Here is a 27,160-nt window from a genome sequence, read left to right on the forward strand (position 1 = left end):
CCTGCCTGGCTCCTACTTTCTCACCATCTCATTGGGAATAAAATATTGAAGATGGGGACTGTTGAGAGGAGGTGATAGAGGGTTTTTATTTAAAATGATGTGCATGGTGCAGTGAAGGTGAACAGAGAAGTAACAGAGCTTGGGCTCACCTAAAAGGTAAAGGTAAAGGGACCCCTGACCATTAGGTCCAGTCGTGACCGACTCTGGGGTTGCGGCGCTCATCTCGCTCTATGGGCTGTGGGAGCCGGCGTTTGTCCGCAGACAGTTTCCGGGTCATGTGGCCAGCATGACTAAGCTGCTTCTGGCGAACCAGAGCAGCGCACGGAAACGCTGTTTACCTTCCCGCCGGAGCGGTTCCTATTTACCTACTTGCACTTTGACGTGCTTTCGAACTGATAGGTTGGCAGGAGCTGGGACCGAGCAACGGGAGCTCACCCTGCCACAGGGATTCGAACCGCCAACCTTCTGATTGGCAAGTCCTAGGCTCAGTGGTTTAACCCACAGCACCACCTGTGTCCTCACCTAGTGAGATTTATTAGCTGTAGATTCAGGACAGAGGAAAGAAATTGCTTCTTAGTGCTTCAGAAATGGAATTCACTAGCACAGGATGGCTGCGGGCTTTACTGGCTTTAAAGAGAGATTAGACAAATCCAAGGAGGAGGTGTGCGCTGAACGGGGACACCCTGTAGCAGCGCCAACCCTGTAGGGTTGTTCACTAGTAACAGGTAATTTGCCCCACCTCTCTTTTTCTCTCTTCTTGCCACTACCCACTGACTTGTCACTTGGGGCTTCCACTGCCAATGGCCGTCCGCTGACTTCCAAGTCTCCTGCCTGGCGGTCACTTCCTCCTACTCTCCCAGTCTCTTTAAACCAGCAGCGTAGCCCCAAATGATCTAAACAACACAGGTACCCTTCCCATAACCATTACTCTGCAGCAGTCGCACACACTGCTGCCTCTTGGTAGAAGCCATCCAATGTGCTCTGAGCTCTGCGCTGATCCTGCACTGGGGACAGCACAGTTTGTGTGCTCAGTCCTTCTCAGCTCGTGAGCAGCTTTCCCACACATTTAACTCCATTCTGTTTGAAGGAAGTGTGGGTAAAGTTTACCATGAATGTCCAGTTGGTCACGTGTTGCCGGGGCAGCGGCTGAGAAACAGCTCTAAGGTCGGGCCAAACCAGCTGTCTCTGCCTGCTGCGGATTCCACTGGAATCATAAGCTCTTTGACATAACCTTGGGCACCCGAAGGACTCACTGCCACCCCTGACATTTCAGGAGTTTATGCTTCAATCTTCAGAAAAGTGTCAATGGGTTCTGGGTGAGGAGTGAAGAATGTAGAATGTAGGCCCATTCTTCGAAATGTGCGTTGGACACACATGATTTGCTTGAAAGCAATTTGCTACTCTCCCAAACTTTCCCTCAAGCCCACTCTCAGCTGAGTGAACTGAGCCAGGGGAGTTAGGCTGTCCTCTCTCTCCATTGACCTCTGATGGGTGACACTCCCTAGAACCAAGTGTGGGGTTTAGGGTCATTTGACAACATGGGTTGAATAGATCTGTGCCCTGCTTGAGATGTGGCGAAAGGGTTGTGTGACTTGCCGCTCGGTTCTAATCCTTGATTGGCCAACACCCTGGTGATGTAGCAGAACTCAAAGACAAATAAGCATCTTTACTCCTCCAGCAAAACCTCTATGGGCCACAGGAATCCTGCACCATTTTTCCTTTTGCATAGTGAAGGATGGGCCTAAGGTTGCCACCGCCACCACAACAAATAATGTTTCCTGCTCTCTCATTCCCCTTACCCACCCAATGGTGGACTGGATTTTCCAGTTGACAAGTAATTCCCAAGAAACAAAAGATTGCCATGAGTGGGTGACCTACACCACCTACTTTTAAATAATTAGGACAACACAGATCCACAATCAGATGTCATGCCTCTAAATTTTAGCAAATAGCAGCAGTATGGCCCTGATTTGGATCAGATAGCAGCACTGCGAGGAGGAGTTGTGTGTGTCTGACTTGTTTATTTAGTGCATGATGCTTCTTCTGGGTGCTAGAGGTTGATTTCCAGATGGGGTCTTGCAATGGGAGGGAAAGTAGCCACACCCTTAGAAACATTTGAGGATGAACATGTCATGCATGCAAAATGGCCCCATATTAATCCCTGACATCTCCAGGTATGGCAGAGAAAACTTGTCTTTGTGTGCTTGAGTATATTTCCCATCAAAAGTGGAGTGAGAGTGGGGTTGTAAGGCTTTTGTACGTTTGCCTTTCCCGCCATTGTTATCTCTCTTTTGCAGCTTAGGCACACCCACCCACACCCCACTGTCATCCTTTCCTGAGTGATTCCAACCAATCCTGGCCGACATAATAAATGCAGTGACATAACACACAGCAGCCAGTCAGATTTGGCTGCAGGACTGTGTCCCAAAGCCAATTCAATTCAATGAACAAGGTATCTTGGTTAAAGCCCTTCATCAACCCAATGGGGCAATGATTTACAGGGGTCAACCATGTTCACAAAATACCCCAATATCAGCTAAGCCCCTGTCACTTATGATGCTGGGTGCATACGAGGGGGGCTTTAAAGGCCCAACCCATTTGTAATTAATCCATTTCCCCTTGATAATAATAATAATAATAATAATAATAATAATAATAATAATAATAATAATAATAATGTTTTTATTAATTCCCCAGCCACTCTGGTGAACTACTGGCCCAAATGAATCTACCACCTTTACCAGCCTTCTCCCTTGAGAAGCTCTCCTCCTATCACCTCCAGCTTGGTGCAACTTCTGTTTCCGCAAAGGACCAGAAGAAGAGGCCTGGCTTAGGCACATTGTCAGTCTACGGAATGTTATCAGAGCTTCATTTTTGCTGGAAGCCCCACTTCTAAAATGCTCCTGAAGAAATTAAAAACCCACCCCTATTCAATACTTACACTGTCCCAAGCTTGCTTTCAGTCTTTGGATCTTTATTACCATAATAATAACATACACCTTTTTTTTTTACTTTTTTTTACAAAAATGAACAGAAAAAAACAAAGACAACAACCCTGGGGAATTTTGAAGCAGCCTGGTTTTGAAATGCTCTACCTTCCTCCATTGTCAAGTTCAGTATAAAACAAGATGCTATTTATACATATACACACAGAAAGAGAGATAGATATTATTATTATTATAATTATTATATATATATTTATAAAATAAAAAATGGAATCAGAAATGTATAAAAGGGTCACTCTGGCCAGGTACTTCTCTTGCAGGTATTTACATCCAGGGTTATAAGGGCAAGTAGTAAGGCAGTGAGAAAATGTAAGGTTATGCGTGTGCTTGTGTGTTGGCATATTTGGTAATATCCATATGCAATTGTGACAGTCTCTTGTTTGCTGGTTTGGCAGTTCAGAGAGGCCAAGACAGGCACCGGGTCGTTGCCCTGCCTGAAAGAAGTTGGTGCTTCCCTAAGTGCAGAAAAGTAAAAAAGCTCAGTATTGATTGCCTGGCAGAGGATCATAATAAAAATAAAGTATAAAACAACAACAACAGCAACTCCTCAACGGACAGAAGTTCCACATTCACACTGAGAATGGATCTTCAAAGCAATCTTCACATGTGGAGCCTAGGTTCTGTCTCTCTCTTGCTCCCTCCGTCCAAAAGGGAGGGCGTTCAAGTTAAATGCTTTGAGCCGATGGTTTTGACTATGGGATGGTTTGGAGCTTCACAAGCGGCCTCCCAGCAGAAGTGTAGCCTTTTTGAGTCCTTAGAGCTCCTTGAGGGTCACCTGGAACTTGTCCTCTGCTTCAACCACGTCAAGTAAAAAGGCCATGTGGTTGCTGTAGTGTTGAATTATGTTGTTGTCCATATTCACCAGGATTCTGGAAAAGAAGCAGAACAGAGAGGCTCAGCTCAACAACCAATCCTTCAACAGCTCCCCATTGGAAGTCCCTCAAAGATGGGGAAATCCTGCAGTTTTCTGAGGTGGAGAATTGCACTATAAGATCAAAACAATGTTCTTTGCCGGAGAGCCATAGTACTTCTCTCTTAGGGGGCTGACTGCCATTTTGAAAGGAGAAATGAATTCCCACCCCACCCTCTAGGGCAAGCTTAACTAAGCATCTGTTGAGGGCAGGGGGTGAAGAGGATGGCCTCTCCAATGGCATATGTACACTTGCTTGTATCCAATCAAATGACAAATGCTCTTTAACTATAATATGGATAGTGGAATGACTTGCTACCACTTTCTGCTCTGTTCTGGTTGGAGAAGCCATTAATCACATCCACACTGCACATTTAAAGCATCGTTCTTCGCCCAAAGAATCCTGAGAACTGTAGTCTTTCGAGGGTGCCAGGGATTGCAGCTGTGTGACAGGTAAACTACAGTTCCCAGGATTCTTGGGGGGGTGTGTGACTATATAAAGTTCTTGTTGAGCTTTCTCATTGGTATGTCCATGACAAGCACAGTACATCAAATCACTTGATCATATAATAATGAAGCACAAAATAAAAGCCAGTTGTACAATGTTTTCTAAGTACACAAATGTCTTGTTTAAGACCAATGATAATTTCATGAATGAAAGTTTGATTTATGGACTTTGGGGCTTAAAACCCATTTACTGCCTAACCAGCATTATAAAGGAGATCTGATAATAGATCTCTTGGCTTTATTTTTTATTGAAATGGGAAGAGACCATGGTGGGCTTTGAATCTGATTGTAGCTAGCACCAGTGCTCGGAGGTGGAGTGTTTAACCTTTCCTCTTGTGCTATTTTCTTTAGTTAAACCCATACACATCCCAGCTACTCTGTGCAGGGCTGGTGGTGAGAGTACAGTCCCCCTGCACATATAGTATGGGAGGGGAGAGGGCTATGCACTTATGCACACAGCCCCAGGACCTTTGCTCCAATCAAATTGGCAGCCCTGTGCACTCTATTTGAGTAAACATAAATCTGGGAAATTGATCACAGAACTCCCATGTATCGTGTGGTTTAGCTCTTACCTACCAGGAACAAGTCATTGTAATCATAGAGCATACACACCCTTCAAGCTACAATTCAAGGAATGTCAGCCAGCCTCAGATACAAGGGGGAAAATCCCAGGCCCATAAAGTCGGAACTGGATAGATTATTGTCATATTTTACATTTCTCAACTGCAACCAGTTCTCTCTCTCCTTGTAGTGCACAGAGAGAGGCATTTTATATGGACAAGTAACTGCGGAAGAATTAGAGGGTTTTCTCATGTTGTACCTGGTAGTTTTGGGGTTGTTGGGTTTTTTTTTTTAGAAAAAAACAAAAAACAAACCCCGGAGACTCTCTTCATTCAACATTAAAAGCTTATATATAACGACCCCTAATAAATTTTACCGCTCTTGCTGTTTCCAAAGCACAAAATTTCTCCCCTGAGGAAAGATGTCTGGGTTACGTGCTACAAAAGGGAGCTTCCAGGTGGAATGGTCTGAGAGTCAGGTGTGCTCTGCGCTCATGCCTGGCTCCCATAAGCCACCTGGTGTCTGTGTGCCTTGTCTGGCACAGCAAAGAGTAGCATCTAGCCAGCCGCACCAAAGCATCACACTGGAGAGCACTTTAAGATACTTCATGAACTGGTGTTCATCCCAGACTTGTACAGCTTACTACCCATTAGGTCTGATGCAGTTTGCCAGGCCCAGTGGAGGCTGATCTATTAGGGTTGATGTGCTACTGCCCCACCAAGCTCAGCATGCCCTTGGCCAGCCCTCACCTGTCTACCTCCTTAGGTATAACCAGTCCCCGGGGTTGCATTGGTTGCTGGCTTCTTTCTCCTATAAAGGCTACACTGACCGCAAGAATGGGGGGAGGAGAATTAGTCAGCACCACCTGCCATTGGCTCTGGCTTCATTTACTGTTTGGGTCCACTGTCTTCTACCCTTCTGGTCTCAAGGGGCTCCACCCACCACTGGCCTGCCAGCCACATATAGCAGCCCAGCAGGCAGCCCCAACCTGTTTTGGAAGAATCATAAGAAGGGTCTGCTGGATCATGCTAAAGGCCCACCTCACCTAGTCCAGCTTCTTGTTCTCACAGTGACCAGCCCATGGGAAGCCTGAACATGCAGAACCTGAGCACAGCAGCATTCTTCTCACCTGCAACTGCCACAACTTGTATTTTGGGGTATTTTGCCTCTTGACAGTGGAGGCAGAACATATAGCCTTGTCCTCCATAATTTGCCTAACCATCTTTTAAAGCCATCCAAGTTAGCGGCCATCACTACCTCTTCAGGGAGAAAATCCCATAGTTTAATTCTGTGCTGTGTGAAGAAGTCCTATCCTCTGTCCATCTGGAACCCTCCAACATCCAGCTGCCTTCAGGAATACATTTTAAGTAGTCTCAACTGAGTAAATGAGCCACTTCTTTTCCCTGTTACAGGTGCCTTACCAGTTTTCTTGTTTTTTCAAACAACTGGCAGGCCACAATTGTGGCTGATTAGTCATGCTTGGTGAGTTATGTACGTTGGCCTTATTCTCTCTCCAGTCTGATGCTCTCATCACCACCCACAACCTACCGAGGGCCTCCTTTCCCTTCTCCAAAGCCCTGCTCAGCTGTGGGCTGCATCAGGCACACCCTCTAGTGCTCGGCAACTCTGCCGCTTTGCCTCTCTTTTCAGACCAAGCCCTGGACTGGGTCCAATGAAAGCAATGAGCTCATCTGCCAAGCATTGATTGGGAGGTGCGGGGGAGAACCTGGGATACTCGATTGTATCTCACTCACAAGGAGGCCTTCAAGGAAACAGAGGAGAGAAAGTTTGGCAATGGAGGAGATGTTCCTCACCTGTCAGGCAAGGGGAGAAGGGCTGCGGTTTGTGGAGGACCTGGGGCGGTTCAGAGACACAGCTGCTTCTTTCAGAAGCCGCTCTGGAAAACCTCAGCTAGCTCATTCCCATGGAATTAAAACCTGCCCCTCCAAAACTGGAGGGCCTCTTTGCCTGTTCTGCAGATGAAGCCGACCCACGTCAGTCAGATAACTCTCCTTTGACAGGATGAAAGGCTTCCCTCACCCAGCTCATACAGGTGCTTTTTTTTAAGGGGCTACAGTAGCTTCCCTTCTAGCGCCACTATCAATCTAGGCCCAAGCTTGATGTAATGCGGCAACAACTGTGGGAACAAGGGCAGCAAACCTCCACTGGTTGGGAGCCAATCTGAAGCAAGGGGCAGGCTGTTGGAGGCCCAAGTTCTAATCAGCCATGAAACTCTTCAAATGACTTTGGGCTAGCTGTGCTTGCCTAACCTACCTCACAGGGTTGCTGGGAGGATAAGGTGGGGTGACTGACACAGCCACACACCAGCTCACCATCCAAAATGCCAATGTGATCCATGATAGTGATTATAATCAACTGAAGCTTAACTGGGAAGGAACGATACAATATTAAAAAGTGGCCTTTCTAACATAGCGCTAAGTTTTGGTTTGGTTTAGCCAAGGTTTGTTCAACAAACCACAAGCCATCTCACAGGTGAGCAAGCAAGCCATGGCTCGTTTCTACAAAGCTTGAGTTGCTTTCAAGATGCTCCTGCTTCATGCTTCTGTAGCTTGGTAAAGGGCAGCCAAACACACCATGGTTAAATAAGGCTGCTGGCTTCAGGCAGAATACCAAACCATAGTTAAAACAAGCCATGTGTCATCAACGAACTATGGCTTCACATCATGGTTTGTTGCTAGGAAATAAACCATGGTTAGTCTGCTGAGCTAGTTTCCAGATGCTGAAACACATCAAACTTTGCCTAAACTAAACTAACAATGGCTTAGCATTATCTGTGAGCCAGGCCAATGTGCTTTGCATGTGTGCTGTGTATGCAACCCTAGTCTCTTGTCATCAGTAACTTCCCAGGTTCTGGCCACTTGGACCAAGGACTTGCCAACTCATTCCGAGCTATCATGCCATATTAGCTCTTCCTTGATTGGGATTATTAGAGCGAGGGAGGAGTCATTTCATGAAGACATGATGACATGATGGTGGGGGCAGCAGATTTTTCAAGGGCAAGTTGGAAGTACTGAACCTTCCTGCTGTCACAAAGCTGCAGTTGGTTGTCCAGGGATCTCATGCAAGAGTGCTGGTCTTTTTCCATTTCAGTTTGCTGCTGACCAGGTCAGGGTTGGGTGGTTTCATTTATAAGCTTGTGACTTTGAATTCAGTTAATTGCACAGCAATTTGGATAATGAGCTTGTTTGTAAGTGAAATACCTTTAACACCAGTCTCTGTTGTGTTTGCTGAGCTTGCTCATTTCTATTCAGAGCACAGAATTGCTAAGAGGAAAACTCAAACCTCTCTTTGGGCTCTAGGCTTGGAACTTCACCTAATTCCATCAAACATGTGATTTCACAAACACATGTTTGCCCATTAACTGATGTGGAGGGACCAGCCAAGAAAGGATAATCAGCAGGTGAGGAAAGACTGTTCTGTCTTCAAGAATGCAGAGTAAGGCTACTTGCAGGCACAAACATCTGCATTGGTATTAGGAGGCAAACATAAAGCTAGGAACTCTGTTATTTCCTCATGAGGTATAGGACTCATCCAAGACAACCCAAACAGGCAGAAATGATGCGTAGTATGGTCCTTATTGGATTGTACCATTTCAGATGGTACAATGTTGCAGGTTCAATCCCTGGCATCTCCACTCAGAAGGGTATCAGACCACAGGGCCAATAAAACCATTGCTTGAGATTTGGGAGAGTTGATGTCACTTAGAGGGTGCTTTCAGACGGTCACTATTTTCAGGATTAAACTAATTGGAATTTCTTGTATAACCAAACCATTTCCTGAAAATGCACAGGAAAGTGTGGGATTACACTTGCTGGATGCAACATTGTCTAATCAAGCTGAATGTTCACTAAATGTTCACTTTTATTTATTAATTTTATATCCTGTCCTTCCTTCCAAAGGTGCCCAGTCCAGCAATCCCACAAGCATTATAACAATTAAAACATTTACATCAAGTAACATCCTCTCCCCAAAGAATCATTGGAGCTATGGTTTGTTACAGGTATGAGGAACTGTAGTTCTTTAAAGAGTAAACCGCAGTCCCCAGGATTTGTGTGTATGTGCTTGAAATGTATGGTGTGTACATACCATTATCAACACAGCACTGTGAATGGTCTCGGTAATAATTTTATATACAAGTAAGTTTTAAAACAGCGATCACTCTGAATTTCTTACATGTCCCCCCTGACTACTTCACAACTCTCTCTCTCTCTCTCTCTCTCTCTCTCTCTGTGTGTGTGTGTAGCTATGTATACCTTCCAATACTCCATGCATCTGATGAAGTGGACTCCAGTACACAAAGATTTACACATATTGCCCACCAAAGTTTATACAATAATAATAATAAAAATTAGACTTTAAGACTGTGTTGTTTTTGCCGAGGAACATAGAATCTACTTCTCTGGAAACCAGGGTCTGGTGCCATGAGGAATCATTCAGTGCAGCACCATGCGAAAATAACAAAGCTATTTTTCCTACAAAACCCCAGGGGACAACAGCAACAGAACTCTCCTGTCCCTACCATGGGCTAGAAAGAGCTGCAGCTTTCCAGACACAACAAGATTAGGAGAAAGGGGAAGGTAGGGTCAGCCGCCCCATGACAAACATGCTAAACTTGCTCCTTGTCTTACAACATGGGGCAGGTGGGCAAGAGCAAAAAAAGATTAGCAACAGTCTAGCCCCCTCCCCCTGATCTATTTCTTTTGTCTTCTCCCAGACTGAAATGGCAAGGTGGAATGCGAAAGATCCTTAAGCCCAGTAGGGAAGCTGCTCTATTGTTCAGCCCACAAATCAGTTACCTGAGGCTGCATACACAGCTATACCTTTAAGGCACATTCAAAGCGCATTCTTCCACCCCATCATATAAGTTATCAACACTGTTGGCTTCATTAACTATGAACCCCCAAAAATCTGGGATACCCTCCAAACCATCTGTAAGGTTGTGTAATCTTTTTGTAGGGTGAAGCCTGCATTTTGTAGCTCTCTCCCTGCCCAGCCCACAAACCGAGTAATTAATACATCAAAACCAGGGTTCACAGTTAACATCCAGAAATCCAACATTGTTCGATTAAGCTGACATTGTTGTTTGTTAAGGCTTGCTGGGAATGGTAACTTCCTGAGGGGTAAACTACAGTACCCAAAATCCTCCAATGGGGCTTGAGGCAGAAAGCTGGGGCACAAGGCAAGACAGTCCTCGCACCTCCCCCAAGGTCACATTGGTTAAGCTAATTGTTCTATCTCTGCTGGTAGCTACAGTTGAGGTGGAGTGGGGTATCCGGCACCCCCAAATTAAGAGGCAAGAGGTGCTCAAATTATATGTAAACTCATTGTGGAGGCATTGATCCTAGTGATGAGTGTAACAACGTATAGGCCAGCTGTTTGGCAGAGCTATAGCTATGTGGGGGCTAGCCAGGTTTTTTGCCCCAGGTGAAACCTCTAGAGGGGAGCCATTGGGGCTGCCAGCCTGTGTGCGTGTGTATGCAAATGCGTATGGGGGGGGGCGCCAAACTGGATCTTCGACCTGGGTGAAGATTAGCCTCATTTTGCCCCCATATTTGGCTCTTGGTTTTCTGTTTTAGCCAAAAAGTCACAGTATTAGATCTCACAGAGTTTAATGTCCCTGACTGCAGGCAACGTCCATTGAATTTGAGCTTCAGGTGCTCCGGCTTGGGTGATAGCATCTAAAACAACTAAGTGCTGTATCTGTACCAAAATTAGTCACCCTGGTGGGATCACACACAGACACACACTTTCCATCCAAGACTGCATTGTTCCAGTGTCATCTGCCACTAGGAGTCAGAGGGTTACTCTGACCCTGCTAGCTTTGAGAAACAAACACCGGTGCCCTGGTGATTGAGATAAGCTAAACCTGCTGAGACCTCAGGCAACTACCTTGGGAGATAACAAAATACCCAACAAATTAGCCAGGTTATTCCACTTGTGTACATATACACACACTTCTTGGTAATTCCTTTTCCATAAGATAATCTGGCCATACTACTGAGAAGCCAACAGGATTGCTAGGCCTTGTACGCCCCACAGACATGGGCAGACCTTCTGCATCTGGCTTTTTCCAAGGGCTCCCAAGGATCAGGAACCTATTTCAGCCTGAGGGCTGCATTCCTTTGTTGGCCAACCATGGGCAGAACAAAAAGTGGGTAGGGCAAGAGTCAAAGTGGGTGGGGCAGCAGATGTCCCTCTTACCTCTGACCCTAGGCTACATACCAGCTACGCAAAAGCCAGTAGTTTCTACCCACCACCACCCATTTCTCCATCCAGGCAAGCAAGAGGCATTATATCCCAGTTTCATGATACTTCTCAGCGAGGCACTCAGCACTCCAGGAAGGTGTTGGGCAGGGCTTCTGAGGGTTTGGCCTGGGGAAAGAGTACTGAGGGCAAGAGAGGGGCCTGAGTGGCAACATGGTGGGAATGTGGAAGAGGACCTTTTTTGGTGGCCACTCCCATACTTTGAAACTCTCTTCCTAGAGAAGCTAGACTGGCTCTCCCCTTATTGTTCTCCCACTGTTATTCCTGCAGGGCTTTGGGAAGTGGTCGCTTTTAAGGAAAGGGCTTTCATTCACGCTGTGTTGTGTTGTTTTTACTCACTTTGTTTACTAGATTTTATAGATTTGTTTCACATTGTTTTAATTCTATTATAGTGAATTACATTGAAACTATTATCTTTTATATGTTTTTAGCTTTCTGTGTTTTATCCGTGTTTGTTTTAGTTTTTATAAGCCACATTGAGTCCCAGTTTTGGGGGAAAGACAGGATAATACTAATACTAATACTAATACTAATACTAATACTAATAATAATAATAATAATAATAATAATAATAATAATAATAATAATGTATCCCCAACCTTCCTTTAGGCAATCTGATCTGGGCCAAAATTACTTCCCTCCCTAAATGATGACTCTCCTCACAAAAGTGACCCAAAGTGACTTTCATCAAAATCAATTAAATCAAATGCAGAAATCATAGAATTGTAGAGTTGGAAGTGACATCATCCAGCCCAACCCATTGCAATGCAGGAATCACAATGGAAGCATTCCTGACAAGTGGCTATAACCAATGAAATTCGAAGAACACAACTATACAGATAAAAGGCGGGTCTTGCACATCCGCCCCCAACTAGAAAACGGCCAGTGATGATCTATCAGGTTTTGGTCATGGACAAAAGCACCACCTGCCACCATGCTCAAAACAGCCCTAACCTTTATTGGATAATATTTCTCTACAGACAAAAGCCTGCTATACTATAGTTACAGCTATAGTCATCATGATGGCTCTTTGATACCTAGAGGATGAATGCTAGTTACCATGGAACAGCAGCAGGAGACAGCAGTTACCTGCATGAGTTAGCCACTGTGGGAATCTGGGGCCTGGATTTAGATAGGTCATTAGTCTGATCCAGCATGGACTTATGTTCTTCATGGAGGTGCACAGAACTCTTCCTCAGAACCAGTAGCACAACAGCACTGAAGGCTGGTAAGGAGTTCTGTTGGTTTCTAAAGCCTGCATACTGAAGGACTGCTCCCATGCTGAAATTGTCTTGCCTGTTTTCTAGTACAGCACCTACTGTCTATGTTACAGTGCAGAAAGTCACAGAGTGGAACAAACCACACAGAGTAAACATGGATGGGCCATCACTTACCCTCGCTTGCATTTTTTATAGACTTTATAGATGCTTTCTTCAGGCAGACCGTATTTTTCTGAAATCTGGAAGAGAAAAATAATATTCTGTCAATACTGTTGCACCCTTCTAGAGGCATCCCCCCCAGTGGATAATGTTCTAGAAATAAAGGGAACCACTACAGGCAATGCTGTGATCCCTGACCTACTGAGCTTGTAATCTTTTGTGTTTTTATTTTATTGTACACTGTTTCAATAGCTTTGGTAGCAAAGCAGTATATAAATCTGAGGATAAGATTAAAATTAAAATAATTATTTGGGAGCAGCCCAAGCCTTTCTCCTGCAATCCCTTTTCTGACGCTTTCCCAAAGGCGGTTCTGTAAATTGATATTTCCCCCCCTCCAAAGTGCTGTTTGCTTTTTTCCAATGTAAAAGTGTGCAAAACCAACACACACACACACACACACACACACACACACACACACACACACACAGGCACAGCCATAAAAAACGGCTATCAGATAATTTCAGACGATTGTTTGCTTTATTCCCCACCTCAGCAAAGAAGAGCTGGGGTTATCAGGAATGGTGCTGATAGACATCACAGAAATATGCTTCGCATTGTGTGCTTTGCAAACACTGAGAAGCGGGGAGGGGGTGGTGGGAGTGAGAGAGAGTTTCCAGCCAGCCCAAGGGAAAGGAAGTGAGGTGCAGAGGAGAAAAGCCTGACCAGAAAAACTTTCTCCACCTGGGAAACTGATTGGAGAAGGGGCGTTTAACAGTGTGAAATATGAAAGTCATCATCATTAAAACAACATCAACAAAAAGATGCACTTGGCAGGGGGCTGTAGTTGGCTGTAACTTTCTGCATTGTGTAAAAGAGCCCCCATACTGGTCAAGGTCAGAACAGGAATATTGTAATCCAATATGCAATATGCATTGAAATATAACACCCCAAAAGTGATTGCACTACACTATTGGCATCAGTGCTGGCCCATGACCTTTGACTGACCAAGGCAGAAAAGCCCTTCTTATACTGAGCAACACAAAATCTTCTCCACAAGCCTCACTGGGCCTGCTGGGACCTTAAAGTAGCTCTTAGCTCTTCCAATGGAGATTCTGCAGAAGAAGGCCCTACATGTCATGTAGTGGAGGGGTCTAAAATGTTGGATTAGGATCTAGGAGACTAAGGTTCCAAATCCCCACTCAGCCATGAAGCTCACTGGGTGACCTTGGGCCAGTCACGGTCTCTCAGCCTAACCTGCCTCACAAGGTTGTTGAGGGGATAAAATGGAGAAGGGGGAGAACCATTTATGCCACCTTGAGCTCTTTGCAGGAAAAGCGGGATATAAATGCAACAACTCCCCCCCCCCAAGTATTTACTATTACTTCATTAGGTAACCTAGTAAATTTTATGTAGCAGAGATGACCAGCGGGGGGTGGGGGAGAGATGGGGGGAAACTTACAGCATTCCTCAGGCCTTTGAGGTCTGGCGTCTTCAGCATGAGAGCATCAAAAACCTCCTCCGATTCTCTTCGTACGTAGAGCAAGACTGAAATGTATGAAACAGACAGCTGTCATGTGTGGGCTCAGCCTTCAAGAGTTGGTCATTTCTAACCACACAGAGGCTACATATATACTCCTGTTTACTCTGCATCCAGTGCTCTCTCGCCACTGTTTCTGGATGCGATGTACACACAGTGGTAGCCACAATTTATATCTATACTATCGTTTCTTATGAAATTAAGGCTATGTACATATTACTGGCTTAAAACGCAGTGAGGTTTTCTCCCCGTTCCGCACACTGTGTTTTAAATTGCATTTATACGGTGCTTTACACACCAGAGAATCGGTGTGGATGCCTTCACCCAATGCACATTTACCTGATTGGTTTCCCCACACTTGCAACTCCCCCCCCCCAAGCTCCTATTCTGTGAAGCTGTTATCTGTGCATGTGTTGTCATCTGCACAGGTACAATAGCTGTCTCAAATGTACACACCTCAGTTAATGCAGCTTAGGCTTTCAAACTGGATAGAAGCTGGTTTGAGAGAAATCGCATCAAGCAGCAGTATTTCTCAGGAAACTACAGGATAGATATGGATTGTGGGTAATGTCGTGTGTATCCGGCTTCAAACACCAGTGTTGGGAGCACGCTGGAGTCAGTACCGTATTTTTCCATGTATTAGACAATGTTTCTCCATACACAGATAGTGCAGATGGGGGACGGGCGATTGGCTGCAGCCATGAGCAGGAGATTGTTGGTGGTGATTAGGCGGGTGAATTGGTGGGTGAGGCAATGCCTGCTGGTGATTGGCTGCTGCTGCGGCAATTGGGCAGGTGATTGGCGGCTGCTGGAGGATGATTGGTGGCTTGCTTTGGCAAGCGTTTTTTGGCAACCCCTCAAAAAAAGCTCAACAACTGTGGGCAATCGCCCACTCATTTCCTTAATTTGGAGTCCCCAAAATAGGGGTCATCTTATACATGGGGGCATGTTATACATGGAAAAATGTGGTAAATGGCAATGTGTGTACAGCTATATTAAAAATAGAGCTCCTCTTCTCAGTATGCTGAGACTTTGGAAGTGCTAATTAGTTGTCCTTCACCCCACCAAGTTTCCCTATGATAAGATCCTCAAGTTGAGATCTCCTTTCTGGGCCTTGCCTTCAGCGCCATTTTTCACGGGCACTTGCTGTTTATTCCCTCACATTTTGTAAGCCCACAAGGCTCTTTCCTCATCTGTTCCACCTGAGGTTGTTGTTTCTTTGTCTATGGCTTGGTGTTGGGGTGGGGGTATTTGTGTGCGTAATCTCCGATAGCAATATTACCTCGTTGAGGGTCTTCCTCTTTGGCTTGCTTTGAAGCTAAAGGGTCAAATTCATCAGGAAAGGAAGGGCAGCTCCTCTTTAAAGGCAACCTTAGTGAGGAAAATGAAAGTTCAGAAGATTCCAGGATGGGCACCAACATTCAGAAACAAGTGGTTCAAATGTCAGTACTGACGCATTGTTAAAGAACAGCAACAAAAACACAGCTTTCATTCATTTCCACAGGGCCAATGCAGAAAATGTCCTAGTGGATTGTGCCCCATGGAGAGGGTCCCTCTGGTCTCCTTCTCTGCCACCCCAAATCCAGTTCCTCACATTGCCCAACAGGTAAGGACACTGATGATGCTGAGCATTCTTCATAGAATAGAATAGAATCATAGAGTTGGAATAGACCACAAGGGCCATCGAGTCCAACCCCCTGCCAAGCAGGAAACACCACCAGAGCACTCCTGACATATGGTTGTCAAGCCTCTGCTTAAAGACCTCCAAAGTAGGAGACTCCACCACACTCCTTGGCAGCAAATTCCACTGTCGAACAGCTCTTACTGTCAGGAAGTTCTTCCTAATATTTAGGTGGAATCTTCTTTCTTGTAGTTTGGATCCATTGCTCCGTGTCCGCTTCTCTGGAGCAGCAGAAAACAACCTTTCTCCCTCCTCTATATGACATCCTTTTATATATTTGAACATGGCTATCATATCACCCCTTAACCTCCTCTTCTCCAGGCTAAACATGCCCAGCTCCCTTAGCCGTTCCTCATAAGGCATCGTTTCCAGGCCTTTGACCATTTTGGTTGCCCTCCTCTGGACACGTTCCAGTTTGTCAGTGTCCTTCTTGGTGCCCAGAACTGGACACAGTACTCCAGGTGAGGTCTGACCAGAGCAGAATACAGTGGCATCTCCAACCATTTTCTTGTGGAAGGCTAGGTTGTAGCAGAGTTCATGGTACAAGTCCTGCTCTGAGTAGACCTACTGAAGTTAATTACCATGACTAACTTAGGTTCATCCATTTCAATGGGTCTACTTTGAGTAGAACTTGTTTGGACACAACCCAGCATATATATCCTTGCCCTCAGTCTCACAACACTTCAGCATAGCTCCTGTTCATTTGGTTTCAATGGGATTCTCACTCCAGATAATGTCCTACCAACATTATATTTCACCACTTTCATATATCCTGCATTTATTCCATTGGGGACCTTAGGATCTGGTAGACATCAACTTTGCAGGGCTGAAAGCAGCTGATACAGCAAACTTTCTGTGGTTAATTGGGTCTGGGTTTGGTCAGTGCCTGGATCAGAGGCCTAGTTATGTGGCCTTGACAAGACTCCCAGAGAAAGATGGGACAGAAATAAAATCAAAATGGGAAGTGGGAATAGGGCCACTGGGCTGTCTAATTATGCAATAATATCTTGGACATGTGAGCCAAAGGGGGGATGAATGCATATTTTGTACCTGCTAGAGTCATGTGGAACACCAGCGGTGGGTAATGCCTGTTGGAAAAAAAGAAGTGAGAGACGCTTTAGTACTTTGAGATTAAAAAAGCATTGTGGCCTCTCAGAAGGAAATCTGCTTCAGGCTGTGGGTTGTATTCACCCAAGTCCTACTCAGAGTAGATCCCCTGAAAGTAATGAATCTAAATTAGTCCCATCTATTAACTTCAGTGGGTCTACTCTGAGTAGGACTAGCATTGAATACCAGCCTATGTGATAATTAAAAAGATAAATGGGGTGTACTTATTAGATATGCATGCCCAAGGTACTGATTCCTTGGCTTAAAAAAAGGGGGGTAACTGACTTTGTATTCATAATGTTGTTATGGTTACAGTGAGGTTTAAGAACAACATCCAGAAAATAGAACAGTCCCACAGCACCCTGCTTTTGCAATGTAATCATGAACCTATCTGAGAGTAGACCTTTCAATCCTCTCCCTCCCCTGCTTAAATTGTGCTTCTGTGGCTAGACACTCTGCACTCCTGCTCTCTAATCTCCTCACATCTTTATATGAATCCATTTTGACTTTTAAATTCCTCCTCAAAGCCTGCACTTTCCTTGCTAGGTATCCCTAGACAGACAGTGAGCGGATATCTACACTACAAACTTAGGTTTAGTTTTAAACCAGTTTATCATTTATGGCTTCCCCCACAGAATGCTGGGAATTGCATTTTCAGGACATGACAAGTTCTGTCATGGAGCTCTATTTCACAATTAAGTTCCCAGGGTTTCCAGGGAGAGGGGAAATACTACTACTTCTTCTTTTTTTAAAAAAGAACAGAAGTCTGGGGGGTAGAACTGCCCTTAATCAGTCACTTTCTTGATGTTATGCATTGCACTACTGTATCTCTTTTTTGCTTCACACACAATTTACAGTGCAGCGTTTAAACCAAGGCTGGGATTCTGTGGCCTTCCAGATGTTGTGGGACTCCAACTCCCATCAGCCCCAGCCAACATTGGCCAATGGCCAGAGATGATCGGAGCTGGAATCCAACTACGTTTGAAGGATTGCAGGTTCCCCGTCCCCAATTAAAACAGCATGCCTCTTCTCCCAAAATCCCTACTCTTGCAGTTGAAAGGTTCCTTTGAAATAAACCAAAATTGAGTCTCGATGCCTAAAATAAATTAAGATAATGGCATCATTAATGGTGGCTTCCTTCCATTCCTGTAGTAGCAGGATGCTTCACTGCCTTAAGAGGTATTTGAAGGCAACATGCAGCGGGAGCTGTAAGGGGCAGGGGCAGCCTGTCCCATTTTGCTGCCTGAGGTGAAACAGGAAGGTGCTACCCTGCCCACGTGCTGGTCCTGCTTACCAGGGTCACATGGCTGCAACTTCCTGGTTCCAGCACAATTGTATGATAACAGCTCAAGATCACATGAGAGCCCCATGAGATCGTGTGGAGGCCTCACACAGCTCTCATAAGATTTCTCCAGAACCCAGAAGTTGCCACAGCCACCTCTCCTTGGTGTCTCATGGATGGGCTGGCTATGGTAAGGGGGACTTACCGTTCCACATCTCTGGAGGTTTGAAAAGTGGACGTTTGGAATAAACAGGACGGGCTGGGTTTCCAAGTCAGCCTGTGGCTTGAGATACGTGATTTCGTTGCCTCGGAAGCCCGAAACCAAACAGCTTTTCAGACCTGGAAGGAAGAAGAGAAACTTAGTTTTCCACCATGTTTGTTGCTATAGAGACTCATCAAGGAGGGGAGTGGCGGAGACTCATCCAAGCCATGGGTGCTTTAGCTGAGATTCCTGCATTGCATGACTTGATGACCCTCAGGGTCCCTCCAACTCTACAGTTCTATGATTCTAAGTAATGAATGCCTCAGTTTGCAAGATTAGGACAAGACCAGCCTTCCCCAATCTTTTGCCTTCCAGATGCTTTGGAACACACACTCATCAGCCCCGGCCAAAATGTCAGGAAGGCACATGGTTGAGGAAGACTGGACAAGACAGAGGGGACCTATGAGCACCCTCCCAATGTCTTTCCCTTTGGTTAAAAGCAGCTAAGCAGCGAAGGAAATACTCAAACTGCAGCATCCTCATCCTTCAAAATCTGCACTTATCCGAATTTTGCAATGCAGTTCTCTATAGTCAACTAATGTGCACAGAAATGCATGTAACGGGGGTGAAGTTTGTATAAAAATGTGTAATATTAGTGAAGACAACATACAAGAAAGAATTATGCTAGGGAATATTGCTTTGCAAAAAATCCACATATTCAGAGAAATTTGCCAGTGAATTTTCATGAGGCCTTGAAAAAAATGATGTGGAAAGGTAGAGAACTGGAGTTAAGATTAGAAAAATGAGAAGCTGAAAGAAACCCAAACTGACTCATTGACCAGCCCTTACTCTCTGCCCCCCAAAAATCCCACAAGGTGGCTGAGAATTGTTTTTTAAAAACCAATGAGGTTGGAGGGGGGGGGAGGGAATTCAAATGGAAAAGACCAAATTCCATCAATAGAAACAGACAAAAAACAAAGCCAAAACAAAGACCCAAAGTAGAAGTCTCAGACTTCATGCAACTCTAACACAACCTGATCAATCAGCGCGCGCGCGCGCGCGCACACACACACACACACACACACACACACACACACACACACTGAGCTTTCTAAAATAATAATAATAAAAGCCTTTGGGGAACTATTTAACTGAGAGATGGCCTGGACACTGTTTCTGGAAAGCAAGTTTCTGTAATTTTCACAATCTAATTTTCAGACAAGAATGATTAGATGTGTCTGAAGAACATAAAAAAGTCCAGAATAGAGCATAAGAGTTTCTGTCTCACCTTATTATTAATAATAATAACCTCTAGAGCGCCTACAGTAATTAGGTGCCACACACAAATCAAAATGAAGACACCTGCCCTGCCTTCGAGCTTACAATCTCAGAGACTAGACTTATAAGAGAAAGGGAGTGGAGGGGGAGAGTGGAAGCCAGAGGATAGGGATCAGCTTGACAGTGCCAAAATGAAGAGATATCTCATTCAACTGAGATCTTCTTCTCATTGGTCCCCCACTTTTGGAAGCTGTCTTTGGCTCCATACACACAGCACATCTGAATAACATTCAAAATACCCCCCTCAAAAAAAAAAAAAAAAGGAATCATGGGAATTGTAGTTTGTGAAGGGTGCTAGAAGTGTAGCTCTGTGAGCAGTAAACTGCAGCTAGATTCTCTGGGGGAAGCCAAGTAAGGTACTTAAAATGCACATTAAATGTATGGATGCAGCCTCTGATTATGTCAGACCAATGGCTCATCAGTGCTGAAGTAGTTGAGCCAGTGGATCAGACCCAGTCCTAGGCTGCATACTATTGACACCTACTGTCAGTGGCTATCCAGGTTTCAAGGGAGGGGTCTTCCCCAACCCTACTTTGGGATGACAGGGATCAAATCTGTGTCCTTTTACGTGCAATGCAGATGTTCTCCCACTGAGCCACAGCCTCTCTCCAGCGGTGCCCAAATTGCAAAACTCTCGACTTGAGGCATGCTCACCAGGCACGTTCGTTGCTAATTTTTAGGCGCCAAGCAAAGTCCGCCGGGAGCTTTGAGTAGTATTTTAAGGATCTCAATCACTGGTTTTAGCTGCTATTTTTATCTTGCCACACTCGTTTGCTCTTCTTCCACCTTTCTGTAGTTTTTATTGCTGTTTTTATTTGACATGTTGTTAATTCTGTTTTGAACGTGGAACTGTTTTGTAAGCTTCCCAGAGGGCACGTGTCAGGGCATATAGATCCCATAGGTAAATAAATAAATAAAAACAAAAGAGGCGCGTTTGTAAAAACAACCCTTGAAATCCAGTTAGGGCCAGGCTGAGCTGACCCCGCCAGCTGCTCTTTGCTGGGATGAAGACAGAGCAATTTCCCTGCAGTGCTTGATCCTTCTCCGGTCAGGGACTAAGGCTAGATTGCCCTTGCCTTCTTCCTCTTTGCAACCCCCTAAGGCAAGGGACTGTTGCGGCAGAGGCCTCTCTGGCAAGCAGAGGGAAGTGGGTTATCTGCAGCTGAGGGTCCTAATCACCAGGCATCTCACTCCCCGGGCCATCCTGCGCACCATGCATTCTAAGCGCACTCTGCCGGCAGCACATGACCTCACACACCCTCCCCTGAAGGCAGCGTTTATATATACAGGGCCCACACCAGCTTCCTCGCCCCCTTCCACTCACTCACCATTGTTATTGGCGTCCAGGCATTTCCCCTTCCTCCTGAACTGCTTGCGTTCATCGTCCCGCATTTTCCTCTCTGCTCCCTGCAAGGCAAGTTGAAAGAGATGAGAAGCCGAAAACTTACCAGTACAGGCAACTCCCAATTTACAGCAGAGCTTACGTTCCAAGGCGCCACACGTTCAAGTGAAATCGCATCTATTTGAAACACCTCGAGAAAGCCTGCAAACGCCCCTTTCGGTGATGCTTTTGTGATGGTTTTAGGTCACGTCTGGGTTTGGCGCAACGCACGCACGTATCTGATGCGTCTAAAACGATGGCTGCCTGTATGTTGCTGTGAAGCACATGCCTCCTGAGCATTTGCGGTATTAATAATACTGTCACTTGGGGGGAGATTGCGCCATCTCAGGAGCAGGGCCGCAGTGAGGGGGTGGTGAGGTGGGCCCCCGCCAGGGGCGCAAGCAAGGTGGGGGGGCGGAAAACTGGCTGGAGGAGAGGCGGAAAGAAGAGCTCATTTGTCCATAGCTAGGAGGCGCAATCTGGACGGTTCTGCCAAGGGCGCAAGATCACCTAGCTGTGGCTCTGCTCAGGAGCCTGTGCACCAGACAAACTGCACCTCCAGGTGAGATCCTTGTTTGCAAAGGCAACGCTGACTAGTTTCAGGGGGAGAGGGAGGCGTTGCTTCCAGTTAAAATGGCAGCTGAGGAGGCTCCGTTAGGGGAACCAAAGCACTGCCCCACTCAACGCAGTCTGCCTGCACCTGCCTGCCTCCTTGCAATCAATCTGCTTCTTCCTCCTTAGTCTCAGGAAAAGCATAGGGACAAAAGCAGAACTAGTTGGCTCTGCCTCTACCTGCTCCCTATCTTCTGCCCTACTGATCTCAAAAGGGAGCACCCACTGTGGGTAAATGGGTACACTCATAAAGGAACACCTTCGTCTCAGAGATTTACCTAGGATCAGGGTGGATAAAAATCAATGTGGTTTTTAAAAATAATAATAATCAGATTTTTTAAAAATTTAAATCAGATTTTTAAAATAAAATGCTTTTGGAGGAAAAAATCTTTCTGAATATAGTTTTCTGTTTAAGTTACACTATAGTCCAAAGGCTATTCATCAGGAAAGAAGGATTTGTTTTACGTTTTTCATGTGTGCTAAAACTCAAGTCTAAAGTTGTTGTTTTTAATTGTTTAACCACACCAGTTACCAAACAATGGATACATATGCTATAATGTTATTGTTTCAGCTAAATAAATTGTTTAAATTGTTATTAAGGAAATGATTATTTTTCTCCTTCCATTAAAGCACAGCAGAAAAGTTGTCCAACTATAAACAATTAACTTATTAAACCTCACAATAAGTTCATAATCATCTCTCTATGCATTTCTAGTAGTATAACCAAATCAGTAATTTTTGATATAACTCTAAAAACTACTCTGAAAATTTATTATTACAAAAAATGAAATCTTCACCTGGTTGTGAATATTAAGATTATACCAGAAAGAACGAGTCTTTCTATAAAAAAAAAAGATTTAAATCAAGTATTACTGACTAGTGATTTAAATTGTGATTTAAATCAATTTGATTTAAATCAAATCCACCCTTCCTAGGATAGCCAGATGCAAAAAGAGGGCAGCTTAAAGCAACTCTTTAAAAATCCAGGTGATTTCAGCAGATGTAGGTATTAAAGGTGCAGAGGCCCTGCCCTCTTTTGCACCTGTCCTCCCTAGATTATACCTGCCTGCCCCTAGTGATTTACGGCTAGGGAGAGAAGCCAGGTCTCTCCACCTTCCCCACCCCTGCTCCAAACACTGTGTTCCAAACTGCAGCCCATTGACTGTGTGCTGCAGAACACAACAGGATGCTTTCAGAGAACCAAAGAAACCCCTTCTCTGGGCTTCCTTGGTTCCATTTCTCAGTTACCCTGAGCTGTGGGGGGGGGGGCAGGGGAAGAGCAATGCTGGAATATGTGTGCGTAATATATGTGCATGGCAGCCTGCATAAGCAAGAGCAGAGGCAGAGCACTCTTTCCATTTAAAATATAAGCTTGCCATTTAGAAGAAGAAGAGTTTGGATTTGATATCCCGCCTTTCACTCCCTTTAAGGAGTCTCAAAGCGGCTAACATTCTCCTTTCCCTTCCTCCCCCACAACAAACACTCTGTGAGGTGAGTGGGGCTAAGAGACTTCAAAGAAGTGTGACTGGCCCAAGGTCACCCAGCAGCTGCATGTGGAGGAGCGGAGACGCGAACCCGGTTCCCCAGATTACGAGACGACCGCTCTTAACCACTACACCACACTGGCTCTCTTTAAATGCAAGCATTTATCTTAGGGGCAAACTAGATGTGGCATTAATTTTGTGACGGCAATTAACAGGCATTTTGGAGTTTGGAGAGAGACACCATGAACCATTATCTCCAAAGAGAAAGAAGATCGTAATCCATGAAGCCGGTTCAAACAGGGGAAGGTAAAATTATAGGAGATGCTGTAATTCCACAGGCAGATATGTGTTCCCAGGGAGTCTTTGGGGTCGTAGTTCTCAAGCAGCAGTCCCTTCATCCCACATGGCAAGCCATTTTTTTAAATGAAAGGACTTTTGGAAGAGGTCAGAGTTGTGTATGTCAAATTGCTGTTCAAAAAAATAAAAAGCCTTTGAGAAACCCAAAGTAGTTGCTTGGGTCCCTGCCTATAACTGGGGCCAAAAATGTAGAATACAGGCCTGCACATATTTCTCACCTCAAATTTTGGAAAGTTCGACTAGTGAGGAAACAATCTAGCTGAACCGGTCTGACAGCCAGTCTAGATGTGATGTTAACGGTATGAACACGTGTGGCACATATGTGTGTGCCTGTAATTATCATGCACATTTTAAAAAATGTTCGCAGAATGGAGGCTTCCCTTGTGATGTAGCAGCTTCAGAAGAGTTATTATTGCCAGAATCACAGCAGCACAGTAAGTGTCAAGAGTCTCCCCACCTTCTGCAGTCCCACTGCTTGGCCTCCCTGCAGGCGATATTAACTTTTTCTTTTTTAAGCCTTCGTCCCAATTGCACCCACACGACTAACATCACATCTAGTTTGGCCCTCATTGAAAGGATCCAGAACGTGGAATGTCACCTCTGGGCTAATACTGAATCAGATTAAGCTCCTAGAACATTTTTATTATATGTTGCGCCTCCTAGCATTTAAAAACTGGAGGCTCACTAGTGAATTCCAGTCTTGACTGATTTACAGGTGAACTCTTGCACAGTTTAGGTTATTCACATTTAAAAGCTTTCACAGAGCCAAGTTCTTCAGCTAACAGTTCAGCTCTTGCAAAGCTGCTCTTAAAAGGCCATGTCTTTGTTTAAGAAGCTTCTTTCTTTCTTTCTTACATTCAGTGCTTTTTTTTCTAAAAAGATGTTTAAGGGTACTCTCATTTTCCTGCTCTTATTGAAATACTGCCCCTCAATGAGGCGAAACTTAGATTCACAAAATGTTTAGGGGCACCCCTGCGTCCTTCCGGAAAAAAAGCACTGCTTACATTTATATCCTGCCTCAATCACAGGGAGTTCAAGATGACATACAAGGCTATCTCCTTCCTGTTTGAGCCTCACAAAAGCTCTGTGAGAGAAAGTGACTGGCCCAAGGCTATCCAGTGTGAGGGGATTTGAACCCGGGTCTCCCAAGCCCTAGTTCAGGCATCCCCAAACTCGGCCCTCCTAACAGGACCAGTGGTCAGGGATGATGGGAATTGTAGTCCCAAAACATCTGGAGGGCCAAGTTTGGGGATGCCTGCCCTAGTTAAATGCTCTTAATACCACACCGCATTGGCTCTCTAATACCTTATTCTCATCACGTCTTTTGGAAGTCCTTCACATTGTAACTTCTTTCCCATAGGCTTCACTCTACCTTATCACAGAATATTTTGATCTGACAGACAGCTCGGTGAATAAGCCGGTTCGTCCCAGTACTGTAGTCATAAGTGTCTATCTGGAGGTTCAAAGGGACTCCCTTGACGCCTTTCTGGGAGGAGAAATCTGTGCTCAAGCAGTTCACGCCGATAAACACCTGCAAGAAGAATGGATAGAGTCAGGATGCAGTGGCAGTCAAAGCACTGCTCTGAAAGATACAGCGAATTCCAAGAAGCTTGTAGCTCAATGGTCGGACATCTGCTTTGCATGTGGAAGGCACCTGATTCAACCCCAAGTAGGGATGGGAGGCTGCAACCCTGGGGTGCTGCTGCCGACAATCTTCTGGTCCAAAGTTAAGCACAGCTAAGCCTTGCAGATAGAAAATAATGAGCCTGGCTCCACTATTTAGAGGCTGGTAGATTCAGAGACAGGTGGCAGATGCAGGAAAAGGCCTTCAACAGCAACTCCCAGGTATTTTATGTCTCTGAAGCCTCAGCCTTCAACAGCCCCCTGGGCAGAAAGGGGAACAAGGTTTCTGGTAAGTTACATCTAACCTAAGTGCCCCAGATGACTATCACATGCTTGGAATATTTCCATGGAGGGAGAGTGAAGAGGAAGAAGATGCTTTGAAGATGGCTTATAACCTCTCAGTTTTTAGGCTTTTGTTTTTGTTTTTTTTAAGACCATGGCTACCTTTAGGCTAAAAAGAAAGGTGACCCAATGAAATTTCAGAGCAAAAAAACCTACCAACTGATCAGGTTTCAGAGTCACTAAACAGCAGGATTACTATGCATGTCTACTCAGAAGCCCTATTAAATTCAGGATATCCTATGACTGCAATTCTATGCCCACTTACTTGGGAGTAAGCCACATTTAACTCAGTGGAACTTACTTTGGAGTAGAGTACACTCTGCAAATTCATCTAGCCTTTTTCATTTACACCTCTTGCACAATCTGTCCTGCGCATGATAACTCTGTTGCAAGCCAGCACTACCTGTGACCTACCAAGCTAAACAGAGTCCACCTCCTGGTTTTGCTGTTTTCCTGGGATTGCAAACCCAAGATTGGTTTGCACCAACAGACCACGGTTCATGTCTGTTGTGGGTATGTTGAGGCCTTATTCCCTATTGCAACATAAAGCTACCTTGAATATCTGGTCTGGGTTTATGGGAAAGTACAACTTGCAGAGACTTATTAATCTGCAGGCTAATAAATGACAGTTTATAGTCTCAGAGTTGTGGCAGGAAACTTCCCCCCTATAGCCCAGCTAACAGTTTGGTGTCAGCTGCTGGTGTAGTGCTTAAAAGAACTACGAACATAGCAGGACATGTGACTGGTTTAAATCTCAGTTTGGGCAGGAACTCTTATGAAAGCTTTAGACAAGCCAAATCCCTCCAGACATCCCTTTTATTGTGGGTTCATAATGGTTTGTGCTCATGTTGATATTGCGGTGGTTATATCCAATCGGGCTTTCAGTATTATTTGCACATGCAAAAGATTTGGGGCGGACATACTGCTTTGTTTCTGATCAGTGCACGTCCTGTAGCTTCTTGTTGAAATCCTGCAACTTTTCATACCATGAATGTTCTGGTTCATTTTTGTCCCACTTTTGTAGTGTTACAGCCCCTTGCGGAAGCAACACATAACAAAGCGAAGCTGGACAAATCCACCACTGGTGCACTGTTGTTGCGTCAAGGCAGAACACGCTGCAGAAGATACCAGCAATAAAACACTAGTCTGGAGGGGCCCCCAGTTTCACCTTTGAAGACAAATAGAGTGTCGTCCCCCCGCGAAAGAGAGCTGAAGGTAGCACAACAGAGGCACCCCTGCTTATTGTGTGCAGACCTGTCTCAACTCAGTGTCTGTTCACAGGTTTCCGTAGCACTTCAAACCCTGCAATGCCTGTTTGACTGGAGCTGATAGCAGAACAAACCATAAAAGACACAAGGGTACAAACTGAAGTCTCCATGTGTGCAGAGGAGATAGCACACCTAGCTGAAAGGGCGCTGATGAAAAGTGACTGTGAGTTTGAAGCACAGTTTAATGTTGGAATGCCAAAGCAGGAATGGGGAACATGTGGTCCTCCAGATGTGGCTGAACTACAGGTATGAAATGGAGGTAGGTTTGCGGTCCAGGGGGGACCACATGTTTTGCACAG

General features: G+C 45.1%; 1 protein-coding gene and 1 long non-coding RNA gene across 3 annotated transcripts in view; one reads left to right on the plus strand and one right to left on the minus strand.

Moving 5' to 3' along the window:
* Nucleotides 1-2,953: 2,953 nt before the first annotated feature.
* The window catches only part of GRHL3 (grainyhead like transcription factor 3), a 49,417-nt gene continuing 25,210 nt past the window's right edge, over nt 2,954-27,160 (minus strand). For both annotated transcript variants that reach the window (XM_081204069.1, XM_081204070.1), the window contains exons 9-16: nt 25,001-25,159; nt 21,123-21,201; nt 18,460-18,593; nt 16,916-16,953; nt 15,467-15,555; nt 14,107-14,192; nt 12,663-12,727; nt 2,954-3,874 (exon numbers count right to left, since the gene is read on the minus strand). In XM_081204069.1, the coding sequence (XP_081060195.1) occupies nt 3,760-3,874; nt 12,663-12,727; nt 14,107-14,192; nt 15,467-15,555; nt 16,916-16,953; nt 18,460-18,593; nt 21,123-21,201; nt 25,001-25,159 (765 nt within the window). In that variant the 3' untranslated portion in view covers nt 2,954-3,759. The remainder of the gene's footprint in view (nt 3,875-12,662; nt 12,728-14,106; nt 14,193-15,466; nt 15,556-16,915; nt 16,954-18,459; nt 18,594-21,122; nt 21,202-25,000; nt 25,160-27,160) is intronic.
* Nucleotides 11,830-23,776, plus strand: LOC308592562. Its single transcript, XR_014010553.1, has 3 exons — nt 11,830-12,496; nt 15,689-15,790; nt 23,487-23,776. It is a non-coding gene; the product is annotated as an uncharacterized lncRNA (long non-coding RNA).

The sequence above is a fragment of the Podarcis bocagei genome (genome assembly GCF_964188305.1).
Source record: "Podarcis bocagei genome assembly, chromosome: 7".
NCBI lineage: Eukaryota > Metazoa > Chordata > Lepidosauria > Squamata > Lacertidae > Podarcis > Podarcis bocagei.